Source organism: Microtus ochrogaster, chromosome 15 (assembly GCF_000317375.1).
Source record: "Microtus ochrogaster isolate Prairie Vole_2 chromosome 15, MicOch1.0, whole genome shotgun sequence".
In the NCBI taxonomy this organism is placed as follows: Eukaryota; Metazoa; Chordata; class Mammalia; order Rodentia; family Cricetidae; genus Microtus; species Microtus ochrogaster.
The window spans coordinates 16992083-17018835 of NC_022017.1; the positions used below are offsets into that span (position 1 = coordinate 16992083).

At 39.0% G+C, this 26753-nt stretch overlaps 1 protein-coding gene across 1 annotated transcript in view; it reads left to right on the forward strand.

Moving 5' to 3' along the window:
- The window catches only part of Adamts20 (ADAM metallopeptidase with thrombospondin type 1 motif 20), a 120255-nt gene that overhangs the window by 21283 nt on the left and 72219 nt on the right, over positions 1-26753 (forward strand). The window contains exons 4-10 of the mRNA XM_005354301.2: positions 8075-8313; positions 16049-16132; positions 17018-17142; positions 18251-18291; positions 20574-20679; positions 22342-22488; positions 24517-24658. Coding sequence (XP_005354358.1) covers positions 8075-8313; positions 16049-16132; positions 17018-17142; positions 18251-18291; positions 20574-20679; positions 22342-22488; positions 24517-24658 — 884 coding nt within the window. The remainder of the gene's footprint in view (positions 1-8074; positions 8314-16048; positions 16133-17017; positions 17143-18250; positions 18292-20573; positions 20680-22341; positions 22489-24516; positions 24659-26753) is intronic.

Below are 26753 nucleotides of genomic sequence, written 5' to 3' on the forward strand. Positions count from 1 at the left end.
TTTCTCAGGAAATTTGGGATCAACCTACCCCAAGTTCCAGTAATACCACTCTTGGGAACATACCCAAGAGATGCCCTATCATATGACATAGGAATAATCTTAATGAAAATCTTGTCTTATTACCAGTTGCAAACTAGGAACAGTTTCAACCTTTTCTGATATACAATATCTGATTTAGATTTTTCTTTACCCTTTACTGGCCAAAGAATTCCACCTAAATTCAAAGTTTATTTAATTTTCTATGCTAGTTGCTTGGTTTACTAAGAATTGCCATTATGAATAGGTGTTGAATTTCATCAAGAATATTTTTGTGTGCGTAAACTAAGGCAAACCAATGTTTTCCCTATCATCCATTCTCACAAGTCTTAGTTTTATTTTCTCTCCATTTCTTTTCTTTCCTTCCTGCCATCTCCCTCCCTCCTTTGTTTTTTTCTTTTTAAATTTCTTTTCTGGGGTAAGGAGGTACAGACAGGAAGGCACCCAGAAAGACCCTCTGCAAAGCAGAGGGTGACCAGGGAAACCAAAGCCCGAACTTTGCTTTTTTCAGCAGATCTGGTAACATTTTCTTCAGATCTTCTGTGTCTGCATTCATGGATGGATTTGGTTTGTAATTGGCTCCTATCCCATAGAAAAAGAGCAGTGGTGATGAGGGCTATTGAGGGACCAAATACTCTGATGGCTCGGGTCTGTGCTGTGAAATACAGTTACTATTTATTTAGATTTACTCTCCAGGTAAAGAGAGAAGTTTAAATGACTTGAAATACTTGTGAATATATATACATATACATGAAAACACAGATACATATATACATGAATATATATAAACATATATATGTGAACTGAGATTATAGAATATATATATGCACACATATAATTTATGGAAAAATAGAATTGTGAATTGAGATTTTATATATATATATAATTATATGTACACACATATTTACAAATATTTCAAGTTTTATCCAGAATTGGTGGCATAGGCCTGTAATCCCAAGTACTCCATAGTTTGACACAGGAAATTTGCAAGTTCAAGGACAGACTGGGTTAGCTACATGCAGTGTTCAAGGCCAACCTGGGTTAGCTACAGAGTGTTGTATGGGAGCGCGGGCCTTTTTGTTCCATCCTGCTGGGCTAGCTTATACCCAAAATAACCACTAGGAACTGTATTCATTTAAACACTGCCTGGCCCATCATCTCTAGCCTCTTATTGGCTAACTCTCACATATTAGTTTAACTCATCTTCATTAATAAGTATCGCCACTTGACTGTGGCTTACCAGCATGAGTCTAACCAGTGTCCATCTCAGGCAGGAGAACCATGTCGTCTGCCACACTACCCTTCTTCCCAGCATTCTGTTCTGTCTACCCCGCCTATCTAGTTTTTGCCCTATCAAAAGGCCAAGGCAGTTTCTTTATTCAACCAATGAAAGCAACACAAATACAGAAGGACCTCCTACACCAACAGAGTTTGTCCTAGGCCAGTCTTGTTTGGCTACAGGGTGTGTTCTAGTCCAGTCTTGGTTAGCTACAGAGTATGTTGAAGACCAGCCTGGGTTAGGACATTGAGTGTTCAAGGGCAGCCTGGGTAAGGACATAGTGTGTTCAAGGCCATCCTGGGTAAGGACATAGTGCATTCAAGGCCATTCTGGGTAAGGACATAGTGCGTTCAAGGCCATCCTGGGTAAGGACTTAATGTGTTCAAGGACAGCCTGTATAAAGACAGAGTTTTTTCAAGGCCAACTTGGGTAAGGACATAGTATGTTCAAGGCCAGCCGAGGTAAGAACATAGTGTGTTCAAGGCTAGCCTGGGTAAGGATGTAGATTGTTCAAGGCCAGCCTGGGTTAGCTACACAGTGTGTGTAAGGCCATCCTGGGACCTTGCTAAGACTCTACCTCAAGATGAGACAGGAGGGTTGAGATGTGACTCAGTACTAGAGTTCGTGTCTACTGTGTGCAGGGAACTGAATGCAATTCAGTACTACACAAAATATATTCTCTTAAAGAATATATAAATATTACTTCACTAATCAGCCGTGCAGCTTATGTTATAGCTTTATTTCTGGATCTTAAAACATAGCTTAGATTGTAATGCTTTGTGAAGTAAACCTAAATCTTTGGCTCTCTGCTGCTTAAACTCATGAAAAGTAAGCAAGGATTCTAATTATAATCAACTCAAATCTAATAGAAATATTAATGAGATATTTTAAAGGTATTATGATCTGAAAATAAGAATACTCTCACTCCTTCCTGTCCTATTGCTGTTCCTTTTGTTTTCTTCTGTTATTGTTATAGCTAAGACATTTAGCACTATATTAAATAAGAATGGAAACAATTCATCTTGTTCTTGATTTTCGTACGAATGATTTTCTGCAATCTCGATTTAGCATGATGTTTACTAAAAGTCTGTAATATGTAATCTTTATTATATTTGGATGTGTTCTCCCCAGCCCTGTTCTCTTGAGAATTTCTTTAGAAAGTCTTATTGGATGTGTCAAAGGTGATGTTTGCATCTGTGATGTTCATGTGATTTATGCTCTTCAATCCACTTATGTGATATATTAAAATAATTTATTTTTCCTATATTGAAAATTCCTGGATTTGTGGAATGAAATAATATTTAAAACAATTTATTCATCTTTATTATGTACAAGAGTTTTTAACCTAAATTTCTATATGTGTAGCATGTTTTTGGTACCAGAGGAGTCCAGAAGTGGGCATCAGATTTCCTGGAACTGAAGTTACAAATGGTTGTGAGCTGTGGGATTGGTGCTGGGAACAGAACCTGGGTCCTCTGCAATAGCAGGAAGTGCTCCCAACTGCTGAGTCTTTCCTCTAGCCCTAGGTGAATAGTTCGTGATGAAATTCAGCAACTGTTCATAATGAAAATTCTTAGTAAAGTAAGTATCACTTAGTAAGTTAACTGTGCGTTTAAGAGACTTCTTTAGTCAGAGAAAGAATGCTTAAGGATGCTCTTTTAGGGTCACTGTATGAAATGATAGTAGTTGAGTGGTCTCAAATCTTTGTCTTCAGTAGACCTACCAACCTTGATATCTGTATATTAGCTCAACTCCACGTTTCTGTATTGCAAGGAAGATGAAACCTCATATTTCCAGAAGCATGACCAGATAGTTTTTCTTAGTCTCAAAGAAGGAACGTTTGCCATGGTGACTTTGGTGCTAAATTCTCCTCACTCTGTGTTGTCACATATTGCTTTTAGCAGAGTCGTGTGATGTGTATTCAGTTGCAAAGCCTATCTTGAGAAAACCTGAGTTCATTTCATTGTTATGCCATTCAGTTGTCGGCTATGAAAATTTCACTCAATCTGTGTCACATGTCTGTGTATTTTAAAAATTGTCCAGTAATAGTAACTGACCCAAGGCTGCACAGAGCCTGATGATGTACTCATTCTTTCGTCTAATACAGGCAAATCCACAGTCTTTCTACACTTACTACCAGTAGATGGGGCCCCATGTCTTAATTTGTGAAATTCTTCAAAACTAAGCATTAAAAGCACACAAAGTGTAGCCCATGGTTCTTTAAGTATGTTCTTGAGATTTTTAGTAATGAGAAATCTTAGATACATATATATTTTTGTGTTTCTATGCTATAGAATACCTTTGGTTTAAAAATAATTTCCTTGGTTTTTAATTTATTAGCTATGTTACCATAGATAGCACACTTAACCTTTCTCTTTCTAATTTTCCTCACTAATAAATTGATTTGAGTAATAGTGCCTATTTCATAGAGAGCTTTTGTTAATACTAAGGAGGTAAACATGTATAGCTTGAACTAACAATAAATAATCAACAGTAAGTATGGGTATTATTGTTATTGATAGCATTAATTCAATAGCATGGAAATCTAGAGCATATAATAGATCCAGAACAGCTTCAACCATGAGGAAATATGGTAACTAGTATCTGAAATGGTCATATCTCATTTCAAAGAGTTTGAAATTCTTTGACCTTTGGTGCATTCAGCAGTGATTTCAAATGTCGATACACTAGATTAAACATGCTTTGATTTTATGCCAATAGTTCTGTGCTTTGGAGAATTGTGAAATAGCTTTTTTTTTCTGGTCAAACACATATTAGCCTGTGCACAGACAGCAGCACTGGGTTTGATATGGGAATGTCTCCAGCAGTGGGTCTGTCCTTGATCTGATGCCATTGGACATCTTATTAGTGTTTTCCTTTTGCTGAAATCATACCCACTAGGCACTTCTGTCCGGTTTCTCAGGCTATTCCTTTCTCCCATGACCATCATGACCATTTGTCTTTTGTCTTCCTCCTCTCTTATCTTTTCTTCATCTTAGTCTTTTTTTCTACTGTTTGTGAGCATTTACTGAACTCAGAAGAGCTCGTTGCCCAACTGTGTTCTCACTCACCAGGGAATTCACAGCTTGATGAGGTGGTGGTGCTTAGTGGTGATCTGTTGAGAGCAACGTAGAATTTACACTGTGGGGAATCTTCGAGTCTGGAAACACTGGGTCTCATCTTGAGTCAATGAGAGATCACTCTTTAGAAGTGGACTTAAAGATGAAGGGAAGTGCAGATAACAGAAGATGGCTAGAGCATTGGGAGGCTTTTGTAAATCTAATTTTGTATTCTTCATTCTAAGAATTCTAGAGTGAGAAATACCTCAGTGAATTTAAGAGCATGATTATTTTCCAGAAGAGCAATTGTACTTTAATTTAAAAATAAGAAATAAAATGGTGCACAGTTTAAAGCAGGCGTAGTTGAAGGAGAAATGTCAAGACAAAATGGCTAGAAGCTAGAATGGGGGCAGGGCAGGCATCCCAGTGGTGGGATACAGTGGTGACTGACTTGTGGGTACTAGGAAGCTGTTGCTGACATGTGTAGCTGAAAGCTGGGGAGGAAAATTATGAGTGTGGGGTAGCCGTCAGACATTCAAGTAGAAATGTGGGCTTCTAATCATATTGTTGTATACTCATAATTTTGAGCAACATACATTCTTGCAACTATTAATTTAAGTATTTTCTATGAGTTATAACAATATGCTATGAGGTATTATTGCTAGCATTAATTTTAAAGATGTTTTTATTCTACGATAATACTCATGATCTTGTAGTTAGGGTTGATCTAAATTTGTTTCATGAGGTAATATGCTTATTATTAATAAAGGACAAGAATCAGTTTTAGTCTTTGACTTGATAGAACAAAAATAGAAAGGGAAGCATTACATAGAAGTGATGTAGTTGATTGGCGAGTGTGTTTCAGTATTTGGAGACTGAATGTCATGTCGTCCAGGCTGGGCTCAGATTTGTTACACAACTGAGGATGACCCTGAATCCTGTGCTTCTGCTCTGTCACCCAAGTGCTGGCATTGTAGATATGTGTCACTATGCTGGGTGGCAAATGTGTGGAGTAATGACCCTTTATATACGGTATTTACAGAGGTCAGTTTACCACCATTAGTCATAGTTCTTGGGCATAAATACTTAGAAAAGTCAATGGAATGGAGTGCTTTAGCTTGTGAATTGTTGATAAATGTTATATTAGATGACACTACTTTATTTCTTAAAATTATAATAGCAACATAAACTTGTAATCATTTAAAGAACACTGAGATATTAAGGTAATAGTTTTTCTATCAGTCTCTTAAGCCATACTGTTAAAGTTGGGCTGTGTATTCTATATATATTTGGCCCATTATATACATTTTATAAATATGTATTTGTAAATTTTGGCAAAAAATATAAATAATGGGATCAATGTTTAAATACCTCCAAGGTTCCTACTTTTGAATGTCTGAGGGCCATCTTTCTGTGCAAACATTCAGTTCATCCCTTCTGACTGTTTCCCTTCTATGGTTTACTTATATTTGTGTTCACAATGGGTAATTTATAGAGCTTTAAATTGAGCCTTTTGGGATTTTAGTCACAGGCTTTTGTTTTGTATGTGTTAAATCAAATATGAAAAAGTTGGAAAACTATGTCCTTAATATTCATACTGTGCATTTAATTATATTATCACAATGCTTTAGACACCATTGTCAGAACAGCAGAACACGGCAGTCATGCCAGTGGGCAGATTGATGTAGTGGTGATCAGTGTGATGTATCTACTAAGGACTTGTTAGTGGTGTTCTGTATATTCGTGTGGATGAACAGCACAGCGTAAAGGTTTGGAGCCTAACCACACTTCCTCCCCGTCGCTCCGTCCTCATCCTTGCAGCATCTGAAGCAAATGTTACTCTAATTCCCAATTTCTGATCTCCTTGACTCTTTCTAAGATGGCATTATTGTACACACATATCTTTTAAAAATATATGCTTAATTTTAATTTTTACCTACATAATAGTATGCTATGTTTAATTTTTTCTCATTTCTTTCATTATAGTTAGCAAGATTTATTACTACTATGTGCCAATCAAATATAAATTTGTAGATTTGAATAAGTCATTCGGTTATTTGTCCATAGTTGTACATTTTCTTATGATTATTTCAAATGGTGTATAAGCAAACTGAGCTGTGCATGGATAATATAGTGTCGGTTGATAAGTTATGGTGTTCTGCTTTTCCTTTACACTTCATTAGCACACAGCATCCTGTAGTGGCTGCACATGCTCACTCTGGAGACAGGTTTCTAGACTTGAAACCTACTGCCATATATCAGCATTTGTATTGATTTCTTCCCCTTTCTCTGGTATGGAAGCTTTATGAGGTGCTGTGTATGCCTCACTTCCTAAACATTCTCTATGTATATAAATGCTCATCAAAGTTTGTTTCCAATAATCTGGAAGCAAATGAGCAAATATATTGAAACAGAAACCTTCAGCCTCCCCTGTTAGCCAGAGATTTATACACAGCAGTTTATCTGGGGTCTTCCTGGGTCAGCAATTGTTCACTGATAATCAGTGGATGAGGAGCCCCAGGAAAAAGAACAGAAGATAACAGGAAGCAGTTTTCCTGCCTAAGGAAACAGCAATACAAAAGACAGCTGTTGAAGATAATGGAACCAGTACTTAATGGCTTCTTTCATTGTCTGCTATCGCCATAGGACTCTGTTCATATTTAAATGAAGTGAATCATTTCACTAGTGTGTGTGTGTGTGTGTGTGTGTGTGTGTGTGTGTGTGTGTGTGTGTATGGTTATAGTACAACAAAATCTTGTTGAATATTTTTTACTCAAATTGTTCGGTCCAGTTTTCTGTTGAAAATACAACCATTGCTCATCTATTTGAAGAAAGTTGACAGAAGATGAGAGAAGACAAGAGAAGAGAAGGAGGATGTGAAGGGAAAAGAAATAGCACACATCCATGCTATTCATGAGCCGTTTGCATTAGCACATATAATCAAATATTTAAAGGCTGATTTTTTGCATAGTACTTAAAATTAGTTCCTTTAATTACAGTGATTAATAATTTTCTATGGAAGTAAGCAATGAAAATCACCAAGTACGTTATGTCTTCACTGTTACAAGTATCTTTGTTTGTTTGTTTGTTTTTTTGGTTTTTCAAGACAGGGTTTCTCTGTGGTTTTGGAGCCTGTCCTGGAACTAGCTCTTGTAGACCAGGCTGGTCTCGAACTCACAGAGATCCGCCTGCCTCTGCCTCCCAAGTGCTGGGATTAAAGGCTTGTGCCACCACCGCCCGGCTTGTTACAAGTATTTTATCGGTAGTTGATTTCTGGATTGAGTTGCTGCTGTCGGAACATTTTTAGGGAGGTCGGTGCTGCTTTCACATACTGTCTAATGCTGTTTTCCCCTGTATTCTATGGAATATCAGCAGACAAGATGTGGCTGCTATGGAATGAGACTAAATCCTAGCAGTGACTTAGGAGCCCGTTTGCCTATTGAGGAAAGCAGGAATTTCTTCATCATTATTTATCACCCATTAGCAAATAAATATTTTTAATAATCAGACCTGGTATAATAAAGCTTAGAGTCAGCGTTGGTTCGTATAGCTCTGAAACTATGAGCATCATAAACCACCTATGAAAAGCAGTGCTCATGGCGATGCCACTCAGTGTAAGGATTGTGTTGTGGCTGCTCTGTTTTGTGCAATCTATTAACCCCATAATAATGACTTTGTATTATCTTCTCCTTCTTTCCAGAAGATGAAATGAAGAAACCTGCTTTGCCCTCTCCTGACTTCAGCAATGCGAGTGGGGATACTCATAGAAAGAAGGAAGTGGCGTTCAGATTGGAGGGGGAAAAGAGTCAGCTACATTCCAGGAGTAAGCGATTTCTGTCATACCCAAGATATGTGGAAGTTATGGTTACAGCCGACGCTAAGATGGTCCATCATCACGGGCAGAATCTGCAGCACTATGTGCTGACCCTCATGTCAATTGTAAGCACCGCAATAGGGTTCTTTTTAAAGATTTCTCTTGTGTTTATTATTTTGTGAGTCTGCTGTACGTGTGTGGGTTCCCTTAGAGGCCAGAAGAGGGAGATCCCTGCAGTGCTCCTGGGCTCCCTGACCTGGGTATTGACCTCGTGTTCTCTACAAGAGCAGCAAGTATTCTTAAATTCTGGGCTATCCCTCCAGTTCCAACGTAATGGGATTTCTTACATCATGTAAAATGGTGCATTTGATGCTTTTCATATATAATTTAAAAATGTCTTTCCAAACTCTAGATGTGAGCAATTTGTGTTTTCATTAGAGCCGGAATTTCAGCTGTTACTCTGGCAGCTTTTACATTTGACAATCTCTCCACCACTCACAGAGAATCCTTGAAGTGTTCTCTATGTGAATGGCTTCTGCCCTCTAGTGACAGAGAATAGCCTTGTGCAATTGATCTTTGGATCTGAATATTAAAGCCTCCATCTGTTGTCATGGAGAGAAGAGGCTATGCCTTTGACTACTACTGAATCCCCTACTCAGAAGCTTGGCAACACCCTCTTTGGAGGCAAAGACTCATTGCGAGTGGTGCTGTCTTAGGGGATGTGTGATTCGGGTCTTTGCTTTGGTGTTGGACTCTGCTGATAGCGGGGGTTCTGGTATCCGCAGGCCTAGTACCATGAAGGACATGTCAGCTCTCTGCAGGCACCCATGCATGCACATACATCAGCTCACTCTTGTCACCCTTCCCTGAGTGTCCCTGGGTTTAGTCATGTTGTTCAGGGGTATTCACAAAAATCACCCTGTCTCATGCTCCGGTTGTCCAGGTTTCATTGACAAAATACAGTCAGTCACCTGTCTGTGCAGGCTCAGCATCGTTAGGGACACACTTTCTGGCTGGAAGTGCTTCTGCATGGATGGAACTGAGGCCTGTGCTGTTGCAGAGACCTGTCCAAGACACCTCTGTGTGACCTTGCCTGTTTCCTTAGACAGAATTCTCCAGTTAAAGTTACTATGATTTAAGATCCTAAGATCTTCTCATTTTTCTAACCGGTGGCACTTTGTCTAAGGTCCTTGCAAATACATCAGGGTAGATGTTGCCCAAATATAGTACTAGGTGCAAAGTGGATGCTTAGTAAAGTTACTGAAATGATGAACAAGTAGTTAAAGGCGAATAATAATTTTGTAATTTCTGAAATTGTACTACATACTCATTCATGTATTTGAGCTGATTAAAAAAGATAGAGATTATGAATTTAAGTATATACTGATGGTATTTTTTTTAACTTCTGAATCCAGAATAATTATTTAGCCCTATATTTCTTTCTTTCTTTCTCTCTCTGTGTATGCGTGTACCATGGGTTTTCTAATGAGAGTTATGGTATGAAGGACGCCGTTTACCATGTAGAACATTACATCAATTCTATGGAACACTGGATAAATTTAGTGATAAGAAGGTGGCATTTGTCAAAAAGATTGTCTAGAGGGAGACACTGAATGAAAACGCTAGATTTCATGACAGCAGCGTTTGACGTGGGTTTGGTTATAGACCTCTGGTGCAGAGCTTTGAAAACATTGACTAGAGGGTGCTAAGGAGGTACCAAGAATTGTGGCGGAGCCATATTTGGTGATATTTTTATACTCAATTGAAGTTCTGATGTCCTTATATAAAAACCGGTTAATGTTATAGTTTTTAAAGGAACCTGAACATTTTGAAGCTTCCTGAGAATAAGGCAGACCTTTTGTACATCATGGAAAGACTCTTGTGTCTGGTGTTTCTTGAAACCACAAGCCTACTACACACAGCCCTCTGAAGGTTTTCACTGGGAAGAGCACAGATTTCAGCTGGGCCTGGGGCATGCATGATGCTCTTGGCCATTCTCTGTTAAAAGTTTGATTATAGAGTGACAGATGAGACAGAGCTGAGAAGAGGCACCACTCGTTATGAGTGATGTAGAAGACACATGTTGGGGAGTGTAAGGCATGCGTGTGTGTTGTGTGTGTGTGTGTGTGTGTGTGTGTGTGCTTCCCCTGCTCAAGACCGAATTTCAAAAGACTTCTATAGGCCTGGGTAAACCATTGAATCCTCAGCACAGTAGGACAGGTGGTCACACCAGGGCTTATTAGATTCAGTCAATGTGTTCTATGTCTTTAAAGTCTATTTTCAAAATAGCTCTAAAGCTGTGGAGAAGAACTGGCTTTGCTGAGTATCCGCAGGTGTCTCTAGGTGAAGAAGGGTCCAGTGAGTCTTACCTAGTTTCCCCTAATTTCTTTATAAATGTTTAATGTTTCTAACTGAAATAGTTATATCACTCCCCTGCCTTGTTTGTTTTTTCAACTTCTCCAAGATAACTCCCATCCTTCCTATGTTCCCCTTTATTACTTGATTATATCTGTGTGTGTGTATGTGTTTGTGGGTCTGTGTTTGTGTCTGTCTGTCTGTCTATGTGTGAGTGTCTGTCTGTCTCTGTGTATGAATGTGTCTGTGCCTATATGCCTCTGTGTGTGAGTGCGTCTGTGTGTGAGTGTGTGTTTGTACACCTGCTGATGTCCAATCTTTTTGCTTGTGTGTATATGGTTTCAAGGCTGACCATTCTACCCTGAACAACCAATAAGGGTCTCATGCCTGGGAGAAACTAGTTTTCTTGCTCTCAGTAATCGACAGTTGTGTTCTTGTAGTGCTTAGTCTAAGGGTGGGACCCCACACATTTTTCTCTCTTCCACATTAACATGTCCAGTGATACTGCTGTTGTTCTGGTCTTGTTTATGCAGCCATTTTTAGGAGAGACCGTTTCACAGCAGAGTTTTTAGTATTCTGGCTTTTACAATTTTTCTGTCTTTCTTCTGTGTTCTCTGAGTAACGGGTACAGGAGTTGTGATGTAGATGTATGTACTGGGCTGGGCTACTCATGATCTGTTGATCTCTGCATTGGGTCCAGTTATGGTTTTCTGTGATGGCTTCCATTGACTGTAAAGAGAGGATTCCTTGATGAAATCTCCAAGTTGTGATTTCAATTTCTTCAATTCATAAGGATGATGAACACTTTTTGAGATATTTGGTAGCCATTTTTTCTTTCTTCTATTAAGAACTCTCTGTTTAGATCCCTAGACCACTTTTTAATTGGATCAGTTGTTTCCTTGATGCTTTGTTTTTGGGTTCTTTGCATGTTCTGGATACTAATCTTCTGTCATGTGTATAGCTGGCAAAGATTCTTTCCCATTCTGTGAGCATCTTTGGCATGATTGATTGTTTCCTTAGCTGTACAGAAGACTTTTAGTTGATTAGATCCCACCTGTAGATTGTTGACCTAAATTCCCAGTAAATGGAGTTCTGTTCAGAAAACCCCTTTCTACATCTGTATCTTGTTCAGCACTTCCTGTGCATTCATTCATCAGTTTTAGTGTTTCTGGTTTCAAACTGAGGTCTTAATCCACTTGGATATAACTTTGCGCAGAATGATAGATGTCTCTAATTTCCGTTTTCTTATGTGGATCCAGTTTTTCCTGCACTATTTGTTAAAGATGCTATCTTTTCTTCAGTGTGTTTTTTTTTCTTTTTCTCCCATTTGTCAAATAACAAGATGGCTGTAGGTATGGTTATTCATTTTGGACCTAATGTTTAATTCTATTGTTCTGAATGTTTTGCTTCTGTACCCTATTGCTTGTATTACTGTTGCTCTATAGTATATCTGGAAGTCTAGAATGGCAATCCTTCCAGTATTTTTTCTTTAAGATTGGTTTACTTATCTCAGGTCTTCTTTGGTTCCATTTAGATCTTCTCATTTTCCTGGTTTCTGTGAAGGATGTTCTGTGTATTTTTATTGGAATTGCACTAAATCTTTACATTGATTTTGGAAGGGTGGCCATTTTCACAATATTAACTCTCCTGATTCATGAAGTTGGGATGTCTTTCTATTTTCTAAAGTGTTTTTCAATCTTTTTCTTCAGAGACTTGAAGTTTTCATTGGAGAGGTCTTTTATCGCCTTGGTTGGGTTTATGACAAGGAATCTTATTGCCTTTGATGCTATTATAAATGGGAATGTGTCTATGATCTTAAAAGCCGATAGTCTATGAAGTTGGAAAATATAAAAGGAATAGATTAATTTATTGATTAATCCAAATTTCCAGAGTCAGATCATCCTAAACAGACCCACAACCAAGGAGGAGACAAATAAAAGACCTTCTAACTAAAAGAAGTCTAAGCCCAGATGGATTCACAGCAGAATTCTGCCAGATTTTCAAGGGTCTACAGTTGATCCTTCTTAAACTCTTAAAAATAATAGAAGCAAAAAGAGCACTCCAAACTTGCTCCACTTAACCAGTGGTACTCTAGCAGCCAAACTTGGTAAAGACCGCACACACACACCTCTACCTACAAACTGATATCTTTAATGGACATAGATACAAAGAATAATCAGCAAACACATAGTAAACTGAATACAAGACAAATAAAGATGATAATCTGCCATGATCAAGTGGCTTTATCCTGGAAATGCAAGGTTGGTTTAGCATGTAATTCAGTGAAAATAATAAATCATATAAGTGGACTTAGAGATGAGAATCACATCAGCATCTCAAGAGATGCAGAAAAAGCATTTGACTAAATCCAACATGCTGTCGTGATAAAAATGGGAGAGAGAATGGGATGGAGGGAACACTGTCTCAATAAAATAAAGGCAATATGACAAACACACAGCCAACATGATCCTAAATTGATAAAAACTTGAAACAACCCCATTAAAATGAGGAACCAGACAGGACTGCCCACCATCCCTGTTCTTTAACAGTGTAGTGCAGGAAGCACAAGTTGGAACAATAGTGCAGGAGAAGGAAATTAAAGGGATAATTGTAAATAAAATAGAATTATCCCTAATTGCAGGCAATATGATATTATATATGAGACCCCAAAAATTTCACCAGAAAACGTCTAGATGCTGTTGACATTTTCAGCAAAGTGGCGGTGTACAAAATCAACTTACAAAAATCAGTAGTTTTTCTTTGCATCTTAGAAGGCAGCAGCTGTGTTTTCAAACACTGCTTATTAATAATGTTTTGATTATAGTAATTTAGGAAGAATCCAAAAATGCAATTTGATTTGAAATATGTCATTTATTAAAAGAAATGTTCAAAATAATGACAAGGATTTTTGTGTGTGTGTTGAATTCTATCTTTAATTGAGAAAATAGCTAAGTTAAGTGAATAGGTTTAGATATATAAATTTATATAGATAGATATACAAAATTTGACAGAAAATTATTGAATATTACCCATATTGAATAAGAAATTTTTTCAATAATTAATGAGAAATAATGAGTGTGAGCTAATGTATTTGTTATAGTGTAGTATTCCATTATGAAAATAATGTAATGGTTTCTAAGTGATCTCAAGCATGCTTGGGGTTAATATTACTGTTCAAGAACACAATTATGGTATAATACATCTAATGAAATAAGTATGTTAGACAGGTAGAAATAGTCCATTCTTTGCTGTTCTATCCTTGAAGTGACATCATCAGGCTTAGATGACACTTGATATGCATTATTAAATAACCCAAGTGATGGCAGCCAGAGCATTTTCTTAGGCATTTGTTATTAAATGTACAGTCTTTAAGGAGCCTTAAAGCCCACTAGATGACAAAGACCTGCATGCTCCCTCGTGTTTCAGTCAATCCCTCATGTGGCTTGTACACATCGCTCCCACACACCTAGTAATAACCGTGGAGGACCTCGTTAGATAGTCAGGACGGGAACCTTATTTACTGAAGTATAGTTAATATTATTAGAGGTACTCATTAAATAAAAATGTTCTCTTACATTAGCTTTATGCTGTTTATTTTAATTTTTGTGTCTTTTTTTTACTGTTGTTATTCAAGACGGAGAAAATATCAACCACACTGCAATATGTGCAAATGATGCCCTTGCATGCTTTGCGTATGGTGCTTTTCCCTTGTGGTGACTCGGTGTTTTGTGTAGCCTTAATTCTTTGCACATGTTCTTTATATATATATATGGGGGATGGCATCATTTTCAATTTTAAACAAAAATATCTTTTTAAACAAATAAAGAACAGCGTCTTTTTCAAATAAATTGCTTTGTTGGGATCAGAATTTCATAAATAGCTTTGTAGTTAAGTTGGCCTCTCCCTAAACCATATATGAAATTTTGCTTTCATGTGCTATAGGGGTTGTTTTCCAAATGTTTGTAAATGACTAGGAGATAGTAATATGCCTCACATTTTGTATCAAATATCTTTTGCCTAGAATTTTCCAAAGGATACAAACAATAGAGCTTATAATATTATTCTCGGCTCAGTTATTACTAGCAATTTATGTAATAATATTTATTTCATTTTGAAACCTGTGAAGTAAGAAGTGTTGATGCCAGGGAGCAAACATTATTTAAAAAGAAATAAAAGTACATCTTAATTAGTTTAAGGGAACACTAACATGTGTCATTTTAGAATATAGTGTTATAGAGATGTGTAATGCTTTCCCATGGCTGTGTAGAGCAAGGTGATTTGCCAGACTTACCTGGCATTTGTTGTGGCTGCCCACCTAGAACCCCAGGAAAAGTACTAGAGTGTGCATGTTCATGTTGTCCTAACTCTGCAGCCCCAGCGAAGCTTTTGGCTTTAGTTTTGAAGAGGTCCTTTGACCTGGGAGGCATTTGTCAGAGGCCTATTATGCATTGTGTTATAGTAGCTTTGGCCAGTGAGGAGCCTGGTACTGATGAAACTAGCAAACTCTGCTTTAAAAAGTTAGGGACCATATCCTTTTCATCTCTATCTATCTAAATGTAGCAATGAATAGATATGGGACATTTTTAATTCAGTGAAGAAGTGCTGTAGCACACTCTTGATCAGTGAACTGCCATGGCTTGGAGAGTCATTAATGGGCATCAGAAATGATTTCTGCTGTACAGGTGACCCAGTTTACTTACTGGAAAAGAGGCAGAGGCATTGGCTGTGCGAGGTATTTCTGCAGTGCTGGCCTCTGTGCTTGCTTATAAGAGGCTGTGAGGCTGGGGATGGAGAACACCTTAGCCATCAGTCACAGACTGAGCTCAGGCAAAGCCTCACAGAGTTGAGTTCTCCAGCCTGGGAAAACCAAGGCTTAGCTTGTGATGGGACCTCTTCTGTGGTTGATCGTGTGACTGGATGAATCTCTTCCACCCTGGATTGCACAGTACTGAGTGAACCGTAACTGTGTTCACAATTGGAAATAGCTGACACATTGGGAGAGAAACATTAATAAAACTACAAAAATAGGGTAGGTCATATATTGCAGTAGAATATTATGGTCATATAAATGAATATATTTTGATCTTGGAAAAAGTGAAGTTTTTGCTCAGTCATCCCTAGCAATAATTCCCACACTCATACATTTAAACACTCTGATTTTGGTGGAAGTGCAAATTTTCTAGATACTGAGTTCTGTTGAGCTATAGACTGATATAGGTAGCAAGACAGAGGGCTGGTTCTTAAGTTTCGCTTCCCATGAGGATTATTTAATCCTTGTGAACTGTCAAACATGCTTACGCATGTTTCAGTCCTAGAGATTCTGATGTAAATGGTCACATCAGATGGGATGTAAGGGATGGGAAGGAGCCAGGCTTTGATAACGGTTCTCTGAGACTCTCATGTGTCGCTGCCGCACAGGAGGATGGATACTCTAGGTTGGTTCTACTTTGCTGCAGAATGGAAGGTTTTATCCAAAGCATCTAATCTTTTGGTGTCCACTTGCAGGTTGCAGCAATCTACAAGGACTCAAGCATTGGGAACCTTATAAATATAGTGATTGTGAAGTTAGTTGTAATTCACAGCGAGCAGGTAAGAAGCAGGTTGCAGCGAGGGCTGTTGGTTTTAGCTGGCTTTTGGTGGGACCAGCTGTAGATCACTGAAGTCTTACTAGAAATGAGATCTTTGAAAACTTACTTGAAACATGTAATTTGAACTGGATTCTATTTTTAATCCCAGCACTTGGAATGCAGAGGCATGCAAGTCTCTGTGAGTTCAAGGCCAGCCTGGTCTACGTAGGTAATTTGACAAAACTGCCCCCCCCCCGCAGCACTACATAATTAGATCTTGTCTCATAAAGACTCTGTGGTGGAAATAAAATGGAATGACATTGGTGTATAATAGAATGAGAAAAATAACACATGAGTCAACAATTAAAAAAATCACAATGAAAACATTTACTTTTATAATCATAATGTTGAAGGATTTAAAATGCATTAATTTTGTTTGTTTGTTGAGACAAGGTTTTTCTGTGTAGCTTTGGAGCCTGTCCTGGAAGTACAAAATTAATATTTTTTTACATTTAGATTTCTAGTCCTGAATATTTGATAATTATGCTAGATGAGTATTTATTTATTTATTTATTTATTTATTTATTTATTTATTTTGGTTTCTTGAGACAGGGTTTCTCTGTGTAACAGCCCTAGCTGTCCTGGAACTAGCTCTTATAGACCAGGCTGGCCTTGAACTCACAGACATCCGCCTGCCTCGGCCTCCCTAGTGCTGGGATTAAAGGCGTGCGCCACCACCACCTGGCTAGATCATGCTAAATATATTTAATTAAAACTAAGAGCAAGGCTGATATTGCTCCGTATGAGCCTGTAAAAATGCATCTGACAAACTGTGGATTCTAGTCAACGTGGGCGGCAAACAGGACTGAACCCTTTGCCTTTCACTGAGTTGTTCGTTGCTTTCCAGGAAGGACCAGTCATCAGTTTTAATGCAGCTACCACACTGCGCAACTTTTGCCTATGGCAGCAGACTCAGAATGTGCTGGACGATGCTCACCCTTCCCACCACGACACCGCTGTTCTCATCACTAGGTATGACTTTTGAAAGCCTCTTGGGCAGAGAGATTCTCTACTCTTTCTGGCATGAGAACTGATACATTTTGGCTACACTGTTTTTTTTTTTTTCCCCACGAACACATGAAAGTATCCATGGGAACTCTATTAGATTGAGAACAGTTGACTCTTCTTTGAAATTGTGGGAAATCAGTAGGATGAGTCATGCTATTATCTAAATAAAATACTTTTCTTATCATGGTAGAGACAGAATGAGAGCATTAGATATAATACATGGAAATTGGCATGTATGTAGATCTGAGGGCCCGTTTTACCCATTCCCTCTTACCTGTGTTTCTGTCTGTCATCTTTTATCATCCGTGTGTCAGTCCCTGGTTTTGATTCTTAGGGATTGCCATAATTATCAGGCTTCCCTTGCTGAGAACAACTCCCACTGTTACAAACCATTTCCTTCTTCCAAATGCCATAATTCAGGGCTAAATCACGCCTTGTTTCAATACCACGGTACAGGGATGTATAGTATTTGATGTTTGTTTAGATAGTTTACTAATGAAATCCTTCACATTGGGGCCAATCTCAAGGAAAGGTGAACTTTTCTGAACCTTGAAATAAAAGTTTATTTTATCACTTTTTAAACAAAGGCAGGAGTTTCTTAACTTCTCCATGCCATCTTAGTCTATGGCTCTGGCCTGCATTGTGACTGAAATCAAGAGCAGAAGTTCACAGTGAAGGGTTTAAGATCAGAGGGAGAAAGGGCATTCAGAAGAGATATATAAAATGTGGTTGGGGTGGGCAGGGCCACTGTCCAGCTACGGGGCCAGAATCTCAGGAATTAGGGGCAAAAAGTAGCATCTGACTTCCGAAAGCATACACATTTTACAGAACCACTGTTAGGAGCAGATGCGTGGCGGTGGAAGCAGCTCCCAGTGCGGGTTTACAGAGCATCTGCTCCCCACTGGGGTGCACAAGTGAGGCATCAAGCTAACTCCAAAGCCTTTGAGTGTGCACTGACGGGGTTGGGGGCCGAGTGGCGACAGTCTGGGCAGGGTTAAAACTTTAATTTTGTGTTGACTCACTGCAACCGTATTGTCTGAAAATGTTTCCAAATATGATCTTTTATTTCAAGGGAAGACATTTGTGGAGCTAAAGAGAAATGTGACACATTAGGTAAGTTCTTTCATCAATTAAACTTAGCTTATTGATTATTTAGTGACATATCTAAAGTTACATTTAAAGTTTCCCTATTTCATTTTAATGATTTTGATGTGTGGTCTTGGTAAGTAAATGTCTCTTACTTCTTTGATTCTGCCTCTGAATTTTGTAGAATAGCAAGAACTAATATTTAGTTGTTACTAAATACCAAGTGCTATGCATGGTGTGGTACTTAATGTGTTTTTGTGTGTAGGGAGATAATACACATTGACCCACAAGCCATCTTGAAGACGACTGTAGTGTAGAGACGTGAACCTGCCACCAGGTCCGAATATGCCAGCTCGAACTTGGTTTCTCTTATAGCCAACCTGTGCCCAGCCTTCACTGTATGTCACTGCCTTTCCTGATGAGGTGACCAATGCCAAGAATTTTAGCCTCATCAATTTCTTCAAACCTTTGAAATGCAACATTACCTATATAATGCGTCTCTCAACGTGGCAGTGTTTACTTCCCTCATTTTTAACTTCGTAGTTGTGGTTATGTCTTTCCATGTCTGCATAACATTTCAGGCACACTCTTAGACCAAAGTCCTGTTAGGAAAGTGGAACTAATCACTTTTCTCTTGAGTTCCTGGGTTGTTCATTGTGCTGCTGAGGGTGAGCATCCCTCATCTAAAATGCTAACTTTTGAGGGCCCATGTGACGTTTCAGAAGTTTCAGATCCTCAAGAGTTTTGAAGATTGGCCTTTCGATGCATTCTATGTAAATATCCCCAAATTTGAAAGCCTCTGAAACTGGAGTACTGTCGTCCAACTAATACAAATCATTTTTAAAGTGATCTCATTGACACACGTCTCGTACTCTTTGCCAGTAAGATATAAGCGTGCAGCGGCAATAGAGAGCATTCAGATGCTTAGCCATAGGAGATGTAAACATCCCTTGGGTTCTTTCCTTGTTGATAGAGGTTACCTTCAGATTTCTCAGCCTTTGCCAATCCAAAAGGAATGGATTTTTTAGTTTGCTGATTGCTAAGAAGTTTGAACATGTTATTAAATATCTACCAGCCTCTGACACTTTTCTGCAGGAATGAAGTAACTGGAGGTCACACTGCAACCTTCTGCTCTAGTGTTTGTTTCCTGGAACCACTTTCAAACAGCTCAAAAAGAGGCTTCTCATGCCCGGTGCTGGACTTTTTGTTAGACTGTCTATGACTCTTGGGGAGGGCATTGTCAGTTCAGATGAGAAAATTTCACTTGAAGTACACATGTGTATATGTACACACACAGAGGTATTATATGTAGGTTGAGAAATGTAATTCATTATGTCTCTTTTCAGACATCCTTACTGTTATTTTACCCTCTTCCCTCACTCTTCTATAACTATCTTCCTCTCCCCTCCTTAATCAAAGCCCATCCTCTTTTTCCTGTTTTTTCCCTTTATTTTGGCTATTCTTGGTCCTTTGTTCAAAAAAATTTAAACATGATGTTATATCCTTATATTAAAATTTTCATTGAAGTTGAACTATTTGAATGCTTTGCAATAATATATATTATTTTCTTCAAATTTATATAATTATATCATGTCTGTACACACAGTAGATATTTCAACTTTCTCTTGTTGGGTAGTCACTAGATACGTCTTTCTCTCCAATTCTGCACTGCCCAGCCAGGAGGACTAGCTAACTTTCTCTAACGCTCTCTCTTAAGCCAATGATGCAGAGACCAGTTTACCTTCATCCAGTTGATCCTGTGTAGTACCCATTGCTTTATTTCTGTCATTGTGTAAACCTTGCACATCAGATAGCATTATTTTACATCAATTTCAGACACTTACACTTTACTCGTGTGACTGTGTGGTGCTTGGGAACCTGTCTATTCCAAGCTTTACCATAGCTCTTGATTTCTTCTTGATTGGTTACCTGTTGGAACTCTGCCTGCTGTATTCCCCACACTAAACATTCTGCTCTCCCTTTCCCTATGTTTGCAGAAGAATATTTGCTCATCCTATTCTTTAAATTATTTTTTGAATGAGAGAATCCAAAAATTTACAAAAGTCAAGAACCAAACAAAAATACCAAACCAAAACAAAACAAAACAAAAATCTCAGTGCAAACTATTCAGTCTGTTTTTTCATCTTTTGGCTTTAAATATTTAATATATTTAAACATTCACTGTTATTAGGCAGTTCTGCATTTATTTTCAAGACATAATGCCACCACGATTGCTTTATATTTAGTTTCACATTGTGGTTGTGGTGGCACTTCCTCTTTGATGAGATACGTGTGTGTCATCTTTTTAGGTTTAGCGGAGTTAGGCACCCTGTGTGATCCCTTGAGGAGCTGCTCCGTTAGTGAGGAGAATGGCCTGAGTGCTGCCTTCACCATCGCCCATGAGCTCGGGCACGTGTGAGTACCTTTCCTTACCTGAAGAATGTGCCTTCCACTTGCGGTCATTCAGCCACGAGCACCTGTATTCCTTCATCGAATAGTGCAGTGTGGTTTTCTTCCCTGATCCTCCAAAGGCTAGCTTTGTGGATTTTATTTGTGATCTGTGTTAGGTCAGATGGCTGCACTGACGAGCAGACTAATCAAAGATCTAGAGCATGGGGATTCTTTTATTCGCTTACTGTACTGGCTTACATGACAAGCACCCCTGGCCTTTATTCTTTGTTATCCTATACATAACCATGTACCACCCTCTGCCATTATCTGGGAGGGCCTGCAAGGGCTCCTAGTTCACAACTCCCCCAAAATACTTGAAAGACCAACTTGAATCTTGCTGTTATTGCTCAGAGCCCTAGCGTAGGACATGGGTCCATGGGGTTTCTTATTCATGAAATGATACTCTTTAGAGCATTTCCGCAACTATTTAGAGTTCTCTTATTCTTGTCTTATAAAAACCCTCTCAGGGTTCTGTGCTCTAAGTACAGAGGCCACGATTTCCCATGACATGCCCAGTGCCCCCATGAAAAGCTTGGAAGTCCTACCAATCATCTTCTGAGAAATAATTCCCAAAGTAGCCGCAGGGTAGGTCGTTACGTTCCTTGTTTATCGCTAGTAAGGAATCGAGACTAGAGGTGCCCTGAGTTTGACCACTTTTCTTTCCTGGCCATTGCATTAGAATATCTGTAGACAGTAATTTGTAATGGGATAACTTAATTAGTAGGTTCTGCTTTAATTCCCTTTTATTGCCTAGCTCCTGGTCACCAACATTTGTATTTAAAGGGGGACAGGGGCGTGCGGGCATGAGGTAAGATCTACAGATTGCTGAGAAGTTGCAGTGGTACCTCAGAAACACTTTTTCTGGTTTTCAAACCCGCGAATTAGTACACTATGAGGAAGAATTGAAAGCTGCCAACCAGTACACAGTGCAGGGAGTATTGGAAGCTGCTAACAAGTATATTATGCAGAGAATGTTGTTTGTTCGACAGTGGCTTTCTCTCTGAGGAATGTCGGTGTTTCTCAGATGTGGGTGAATAGTAAGGGTGATTTTCTTTCATGTTTGAGTCCATGATGGCCAGTGTGCAGTCTCTCTCTGACCTGCTAGTTCTTTACCGTGTTCTCATTGTCAATATTTGGGTGCTCTTGGGGTTTTATTGGTTGTCACTGACAGATCAGAAGCCCCAGGCTTCTGCTGATATCTGGTTAATATATAGAATAGCACTGAGCTGGAGATTAAATTCTTTGCATACGAGTCTAGACTGTAGTGTGTGGACATCTTGCCTAACGTGTGTACAACATCTCTTAGATGTTCAGGTTGAAACATGAAGGCATTTTAATGCGAATCTTATGTCCATATGTAGATGAGACAAATTCCAAATATTTTTATTGTTTAGACTTTGATGACAAATAAGCAAGATCAAAAATAATCAAAACTAGAATCTAGTATTTCTCAGAGTATGGCTCCGAATGTGAAATTTCTCCTTATGTAAAGACTCAGAGTACAGAACCCCAAATAACTAGAATTATCTATATTTTTTTACACTGTACAGTTGTAGAAATACAAGGGAATTGTTATTAATGTTGTATCCATTTTTGATAGCCTTAAGTGCTTGTTTTCATTTTCAGGTTTAATGTTCCACATGATGACAGTTATAAATGTAAAGAAGCTGGGATTAAACATCAGTATCATGTGATGGCCCCAACCCTTAATTACCACACGAGCCCTTGGACCTGGTCAGCTTGTAGTCAGAAGCACATCACGGAGTTTCTGGAGTGAGTCTGGGTCCCCCTTCCTGGAGTTGATAAGAAACCACTTTCTCATCTTCAGATTTCAAGTTGCTTGTTCTTTTAGAGTGGTTCAAGAAAAAGGGTTATTAGCCTTTCATTATTAATATTCAAGTAAATGTTTAAAAACACAAGAAAGATTGCTCAGTGGATAGGGTCACTTGCCTGATGACCACAGTTCAGTTCTTGGAACTCCGTGATGGAGAAAGAACACCACCGAGGGAATTGTCCTTTTGACCCCAACATGCGTGCTGAGGCATGTGCACCCCCCATAGTAAATGAATGCAAAAACAAGGATATATAGGTATGAAATTTTACATATGCATATATAAATTTTACTTGAGAAGTTTTTGTTATAGTTCAGTCATATAGGCATGTGCCTTGTTTTTTTTTTTTGTAAAAAAGGCTTCTTTATTGAGAGCAGCAAGTGTAAAAAAAAACAAAATATAAAACAAACAATAACAACAACAATAAAAGTATGAGGCAGGGGTGGCCCACCCTCCCCAATTCCTCTAGGGTTCACCCAGACCTCCCCATGCCCACCCACCCAACGCTGCAGTTACATAAAAAAGCTGCCCACTGTGCATACAAAAAGGGCGGGCTAGAGAAGTGTCAAAAGCCGCTGAACACTTTATCTGCCAGGCACTTGGCATGAGGAAAGGAGATAGGCACACAGGTCAGGTTAGTGTACACAAGTCCACAGTGGGAAGGACTCAACTGATATGTCCTCCACAATCTGCTAGACCCCCGGGTGGGATGTGTCTTGCTTTTTTTTTAAATTTGGACTCTGTTTTATCTTGAAAACCATTTATGCGGTGATTTAATGGTCGTCAGAACATCTTCATGCGTCCTTTGTTTTTCCATATGTTACTAAGTAAAGTAATATTTTGAGAGGTGTTTGAGTGACAGAAGTTTAAGGAGTCCCTTCAAGATGGGAATAGCTGAAATCAAAAGAAATTTGCTTCTGCAGCCCCAGAGATGGAGCCTGTAACCCAATATGTTCTTTCAAGGCTCTTTTTAGCTTTGAAAAGAGGCAGGCCTGGGATACCAAGCGTTACGCCTTTACCTTCTGCCAGTTTTCTTTGCTTTTCAGTTTCTGTTATCCAAATTGTGTCTCCAATGTGGTTACTATGATTTACCAAGCTCCTTCCATAAAATATTTGTGCACAAATCCTCTCAATGTCTTTAATAGTTTATATTCTCATTTTAGCATCATTAGTATTTCAGTTACCTCTCTTGATGGAAATTATGGAAAGAAACAGAACCATGCTTTAGAGTAGGTACTCCATGAATCACCATCCTACCTTTGGCCCGTCACTGGCCAAAGCATCATGGAGCAGCATGTAACTGTATTCCAATAGCAAACTATGAGATATATATCAGCCTTCTCAATGTAAGGAAGATGAGACCTGGCTCGGGTAGGTTGAAGAATTTGTTCACAACCACAATTCCTAAGTCATGAAGGAGCTTAAATATAGCAAGTACCTGGAACCGGGGAGCTAACTCCTTTCTTACTCTCTGAAAAGCCCCTAAATGTAGGAAAAGCACGAACATATTGAAATGCCTTTCTTTGCTGTTTAGATCAAGGACCATAATGCACCTTATTTTTATATTCTCACAGTTTGGATAATGCATACTAAAAGTGTAACATCAATTATATTGTGATAACCTGTCATTAAACAGTTCTTGTTTGCCATGCTGGGGATAGAGTCCAGGTTCTTATACACGCGGGGGTCGATGCTCTAACATTGAGCTCCATTCCCAGCCCACCCCTCATGCTACTGTAACTTCTGTGGGTGTGGGTGGGGATCCAGTGCAAAACAGGCACAGTTAAAATTCCTCTGCAATCTGATGATGTCATTATTTGTAAGAATTGTGCTTTGCTGGTGTGACTAGAGTTGGTTTTTAAATAACAGTAAGATGTGGGCATTGTCCTTGAAAGTAACTACAGAAACCTGGTAGAGACACCAATGTATGCAAATGTGTTCACGTTGCTGTGTTCTCTGTCTGGTTCAGCACTGGCCATGGAGAATGCCTTCTTGACAAACCAAATGGAAGGATCTATGACCTGTCTCCACAGCTTCCTGGCGCAGTGTATGACGTGAACAAGCAATGTGAGCTTATGTTTGGTCCCGGATCACAAGTGTGTCCCTACTTGGTAAGAAAATCTCTAACTTTTTGTTGGAAAACTGCCTGAAAGTTATGGTAAGGATGTCTTGCAATATGCACAATTTATTCTTGAATGAAAGAGGATTTAAATGATGTTTCATAGAAAGGGCCTAAAGTAATGAGAAACCAGAACTAATGGAGGAGTTGCTATGTGTCAGTGCTATGCTACGTACTTCTGAATTGTCCTTGTTAACTCTCACAGATTCTGTGAAGTGTTCCTATTTGGACGATATAGTGACAGCTTAGCTATGTAATATAAAATTTAAAAATATACCTATTAGGAGGAAGAGGTTAAAATGTTGGTGCTTTAATATTGAGTTGTTTTAAGGACGTCACAAATAGAATACATGTCATTGTAAACACTTATCTTATTTCTAATTACGTGTTTGTGTGGGTGTCTGTGGGACTCTGTGTATGTGAGTAAAGTACCCATAGAGACCAGAGAGGATGTTGGATGTCCTGGAGCTAGAGTTACAGGAGGTTACAAACTGCCTGGTGTAGTTTCTGGGAACTGAACTCAAGTCTACTGAAAGAACAGTAATTGCTCTTAACCACTGAGCCATCTCCCCAGCCTTACATGTCTGTTATACAGATGTAAATGCAAAACAATTATATTTGTGGTATAAGTCCAATTGTAATCAAAATATTCTTCACAATGTATTTTGGCAATTGTTCATAGGTCACACACTTTAACTTTCCATGGAAATAAAATCATCGAAACACTTATATCGGTTCTGTCATCATGATTTTGTTATTGCTTTTTGGAGAAAGGATTTCTCTGTGTAACAGCCTCGGCTGTCCTGGAACTCGCTCTGTAGACCAGGCTGGCCTCTAAAGATCCACCTGACTCTGTCTCCTGAGTGCTGGGATTAAAGGCCTGTGCCACCACTGCCAGGCATTTTTTTTTTAAACATAGGCATAAAGTTAGGATTTGGTTCACAGATCACAGAGCTGTGCTGCCTGCGTACCCCACTGTCTAAGCAGAATGCTCATTACATTTTCTTCCCTTCTTTTGTTGAATTTGTCAAGCTGTTTCTGCCTTAACAGAGTTTGATGACCTCTGGGACCAGGAATACAGACTTAATTTACTGAAATAAACATACGCACGTTGAGAGCCCCCACTCTGAAAATCCAAAGTCAGAATGCCTCAGATCTCCAACCCCTTGAATGCCAGTTTGATAACACAGATGAAAACATCCCATGTTGACAGGCCACTATGAAACATCCTGGGAAAATTGCTCCCAGTTCTGTATGTGTGCGATGTATAGAAAACACAAGTCAGTTTTGTGCTTAAACTTGGACTTCAATCCCAGAGTAGCTCACTGGTCGTATTTAAAAACACCCAAAGTATAGATGAATTAAAATCTGAAAACTTGTGAGTTCAGCCATCTCAGATAATGGACTGGTCCACCTGCCTCCCCAGACAGCGGATCCTCATGTAGATACTGCCACGCAATGAATGCTTATTAAACTGATCAGGGAGGCCACTGGATAGCGAGCAAACAGGCAGAACTGCAGAGTGTATCCCGCAGTGACTAATACACTCCCCACCTTGAGTTCATAGCCACAAATATTTTTTTAAAGATTTACATATTTATTAAGCATACAATGTACTGCTGGCAAGGAAGGCACCAGGTCTCATTACAGATGGTTGTGAGCCACCATGTGGTTGCTGGGAATCAAACTCGGGACCTCTGGAAGAGCAGCCAGTGCTCTTACCCTCTGAGCCATCTCTCCAGCCCCATAGCCACAAATCTTAATAAGCTTTAAACACCCGTGGTGAAAAGGGGACCGTTTGCCTTAGTAGTTTACCTTAGAATTTCACTGTGATGGCTGCCATTCTTCTGGGCTGATTTGGACACCACACAAACTTTTCATTTGACTTCAGAAAAAAGAGGGATTATCTTGGGCACAGCTCCTATGACTCTGGAGTTTTCTTTCTGTGAAAACTTTAGAACCATTTGTTCATACACTTTAAGTATACACTATACTTCACAGACTAGTAAACGTCGGTCCTTTTCACAGTTATTCCATGCACATCACTCAAACGTTCTGCCATTGCACCTGGTGGGGAACCTGAGTAA